General features: G+C 37.3%; 1 protein-coding gene across 1 annotated transcript in view; it reads left to right on the top strand.

Annotated features, from left to right (window-relative positions):
• The window catches only part of LOC107685790 (potassium channel subfamily K member 3-like), a 16430-nt gene extending 15650 nt beyond the window's left edge, over nt 1–780 (top strand). The window contains exon 3 of the mRNA XM_016482508.1: nt 1–780. This exon is cut by the window's left edge and continues 18 nt beyond it. Within this exon, the coding sequence (XP_016337994.1) occupies nt 1–405 (405 nt within the window). The 3' untranslated portion in view covers nt 406–780.
• Nucleotides 781–4617: the final 3837 nt, after the last annotated feature.

Genomic DNA, 4617 nt, shown 5'->3' with positions numbered 1-4617 from the left:
GACGCCGAACAGCGTACGCTGCTGTCCCGAAACAGGCGGACTGGCTGCGCCGGAACCAACCACTGCATGTCCGACCCGCCGTCTTCATCCACTGCGGGCCACGGAGGAGGGTCTGGGAAAGGGTTGTGTAACGTCTACGCCGAAGTGCTGCATTTCCAGTCCATGTGCTCTTGTCTCTGGTACAAAAGCCAGGAGAAGATGCGCTACTCGATTCCCATGATTATCTCCCACGATCTGTCCACTTCAGACACCTACATGGAGCACAGCGAGACCTCCGACGCCCTCCACTCCAACGGCTGCGTGTGCAGTGCCTTGCAGGAGCACTCGGCCACCAATTCGGGGTACATGGGCCTGCTCAGCCCAGCACATTACCAAAGACTCTCCAAACGGCGCAGCTCCATCTAGAGGGCTGGAGGATGTATTGCATGTGAATCTCTTTCGCCTTACGGAACCAACCACTGTTATACTTCGGGTTGAAAAAACGCTGCTTCTAAGCTGCTCAGATCCTCTGTCAGTCGAATATATGTAATGTAGTGATAGACGGGGCAGGGCAGCCTGTCAGCAGGTGCTGCTTGAGGACCGGAGACGTAGCAGCGTGCAATAAAAACAGGGTAAAGCCTGTATTATTTGAGGTACACTTTGAGGATTTCGAGAAAAGACAAAACTCAAACTGCGAGCTCTTCACTGAGCTCAAGGGTAAATAGAAACAAATGCAGGTCTTTCAAAACCAACAAGTCCCAAAGTGTCAGGCTCTTCTGGTTTTGATTTGAATAGATAGTTCTTGTGATGCAACCGTTTCTACAGTGAATACTTTATTATCTTTGCAGGAGTTATCATAGTATTTAAACAAATAAAATATAAAAAAACAATTATTTTATATGAGAACTTTGCTAATGATTAGTATAGACCTTAGTCAGGGAAGAGCCAGATTTAATTTCTGATAGGAATAGAATGCTACTGTGATGATGTATTTTTTGTAGGCCAAACTGAAGCTTAGCTGGTTCCCTCCACATTTTGTTTATCATGATAATCTTCACAAATTATACAACTTTTATGAAATTTGAGGCCTAAATACCATCACCAGAAGTAAAAAGCTAAACGTAGGCTACAAATGAACTAAATACTTAATGTCACCACCAACAAGTGTCCGATTTCTTTATTTGAAAAAAATTTTCCTTGAAAGTTTGAATCAAAATTACGGAGCCCCGCACATGGCATGCAGGAAAAAAAGAGTAGGCTAAATCGTGTGCACGATTTACTATTTCGTTCCCTCTATTTACAAATCGTGCGCACGATTTACTATTTCGTTCCCTCGATTTACAAATTGTGCGCACGATTTACAAATTCGTTCCCTCGATTTGCTAAATCGTGCACACGTTTTAGTACATCAAGGGAACAAATTAGTAAATCATGCGCACGATTTATTTATTTTTTCTTGCAAGGCTCCATACGAAATAGTTTGCAAGAGTGCGATTATAAACACAACGTGTTGTGAATCAGTATCTTCTGCAGTCCCATTTACCACTTGTTAGCAAGCGGCTTTTTAAAGCAACTTAAAAAAAATCATATGAGAGTATTAATGGTGTAGTGTATGTCTTAGAATAAAATGTGAAAATATCTTGAGCTTGCTTTAACCACAGACCATATTTCAGACATTTAACCAAAAACCAGTTAAAAAAAACATATTGTCTTCAGAACCATGGATCAGGAAGTGCTAAAAACTTCATTTACAGATTTTGGCCTACAAAAATATGTCATCCCTTCAGCAATCTATGAAAACAAGTCTGTGAGGGATAGAAGTACAGTGCGCTCAATGGATTGTAATGCTGTTGAACAACATGCCGATTGGTCGCTGATGAAAAGAGAGTATTTTTGGAAAAAACTTTCAGCAAACAGAAACTCAATCACAAAAGTTGTGAGTTGTGAAAAGGTCCGCATATCGAGGACCTTTATAAAGTTTGTGCTGTTGTAAAGGCTGTAAGTATATGCCTGTACAGCCTTGATTTCATCCATGTAAAATTCAATATGGTGTCTCACCTGACTAAGGTCTATTCACTTTTCGTTTTCTCAACACTCAAACTCACATTCACAATGAATTGTATTGTTCATCTATCCACGTGTTCCCCTTTTCTGTATTTATATCCACTATTATTTTAATCCATCACCATTTTTGTCTGAATAATTATATAATTATATAGGATTATATTGTACTTGCAGTTGCACTTTAGATGAAAAATATTAGCTTCAGGGCTGTAGCCATGAGTGCACAATTATCTCTTCAGGTCGACATGAAATCTGAAGAGACCCTATTTACTTTCTTAAAATACACTCCTGGTCTAATAGTGCACAATTCATCATGTTGTTCCAAAGGAAGGAAATGGTTGCTTTTGTAATCTTTGATTAAAATGTATATAAATAAAAGCTTCTAAAATAAAAAAACAAGCCAAGCCAACAACCATTCAAACATTGTTTTAGGCCAATTTTGTTGGTAATGTCTTTATAAAATCTTTGAAATAGTTAATGAGGCAATTTAATGGTGATTAATAAATGTTACAGCAATAACAGCAAATAATAATTTGAACATGATCTATTATTAATAGTTCTCCCAAAAATTAAAATTTGCTGAAAATGTACTCACCCTGAGGCCATCCAAGATAAGTTTGTTTCAGATTTTAAGAAATGTAGCATTCCATCACTTGCTCACCAATGAATCCTCTGCAGTGAATGGGTGCCGTCAGAATGCGAGCCCAAACAGCTGATAAAAACATCTCTATAATCCATAAGTAATCCACACCACTCCAGTCCATCGATTAATGTCATCTAAAGCGAAAAACTGTGTGTTTCTAAAACAAATCCATCATTAAGACACCTTGAGAGATTTTTGTTTGTTTGTTTTACCTAAAGACACAGTTTTTCCATTCACAAGACATTATTTGATGGACTGGAGTGTTGTTGATTACTTGTGGATTATTGTGATGTTTTTATCAGCTGTTTGGACTCTTGTTCTGACGGCACCTATTCACTGCAGAGGATCCACTGGTGAACAAGTGATGTAATGATTTTGTGATAGTCTACATATTGGATGGCCTGAGGGTGAATACATTTTCAGCTAATTTTCATTTTGGGTCAAGTTTGAACATGACCTTCAGGCTCTACATCTCAAGTATTCTCCATTTGGCTACGCAACTTCACAATCCAAGCAAATTTCAATAGATAAAAACCCATCCTGCATATGTTCTCATTACATATGCTTTTAACTTGGAAATACACCACATTACAGAAGTAATGGATTGCAAAGTGTAATTGAACAGCAATATTGCTTTATTATATATTTTTTGTCAGTACACAAAATTTGTTACCTTGTATAACTGCATTTGGTCTGAAGGTGTTGATATTTGAAAGTTGACTAAAATTGATATTTTTTAGCATCAGGTTTGAAGGCAAATTTTGCATATTTACATACATAAAGTCGTGTATATTAAAGGGCACAAATGGGCTCCCGTAAAACTGCACTTTTAAAATCCAAAATACTAAATATAACATGACTAATTTTTTGAAACTGGATATTTAATTTAGTTAAACTTTACTTTAGGTGGAAACATCAATAACATTGTATGGCTTTGCAATTTTAGAGCAACTTCAAATCAAAAGTGACTGCTTTCCCTTTAATGGCCTTGAACTGTCATCACAACTGTTTTCTAATCTAAACTCATGTCCTAATCAAGATTTGGAAATCCAAAGTGGAATAAAATGTGCATATAGATCATGTGGGCCTATCATTTCTCAATTTAACTTAATGTCAAATGTGCTTGTTGTTGCTACTTTTATCACATAGGAAATCTAATCTAAGCAATATGCCAGGAGATCATGTATAAATGTTTATTGTATTAACGTCCTAGTTTCACATAGTTACATATTACAGTATCAGTAACCCATCATTTGGTGCTTGTCACGTCATGTTTATGAAAACAAGTTTGATATTGTTTGCTGGGTGCCTTAGATTGCTAAAACTGTTTGATCCAAAATGTACAACTTGCACATTGCATGATAGAACTGTGAAGAGTGTAATACCCTAAAAACGGAAAATTCTGCCTTGATCCTGTTTGTTCTTTCTTACACTGTAAATCAAAGAGCATCCCTGCTAATGTTACTCTACCTCAGAGGGTTGAGTCAGTGTGGGTTTTTCCCGTCTCCTTCATCTCCCTTCTCCCTTTCTCCTGCAAAAAGGAAAAAAATAGTTGACCCTTCTCAGCAAAGTTGTCAGTTCGGATCATCTTCATCCAAGCCTCTCTTTCTATTTGGGAATGAAGCTGCATAATATGTCCACCTAAGGGCAAAGAAAGTATTTGACAATTAACAGATTAAAGCTGAGAACTGTGTGTTTGTGTGCATGTTTGGGTATAGAAATTTCAGTGAAATAATCATTATTTTCGCCACTTTATCCACTGCTGTGCTTCTGCAGTTGTAGGGAGGGAGTTGGAATTCCTCTAGGAATTTAGATTATAGAATATAGAAAGAAATTCAAGTTTCTAAATTCTGCTTCATTGTAAAGAGTCTTGATATTATTGCCCTTCTATTCTCAAACATTTCTTGCTGAATTGATTGTGTTTCAACATT

Source organism: Sinocyclocheilus anshuiensis, unplaced genomic scaffold, assembly GCF_001515605.1.
Source record: "Sinocyclocheilus anshuiensis isolate Anshui unplaced genomic scaffold, SAMN03320099.WGS_v1.1 scaffold617, whole genome shotgun sequence".
NCBI lineage: Eukaryota > Metazoa > Chordata > Actinopteri > Cypriniformes > Cyprinidae > Sinocyclocheilus > Sinocyclocheilus anshuiensis.
The sequence above is the reverse complement of the archived record's forward strand: the minus strand, read 5'-3'. Positions and strand labels throughout refer to the sequence as shown.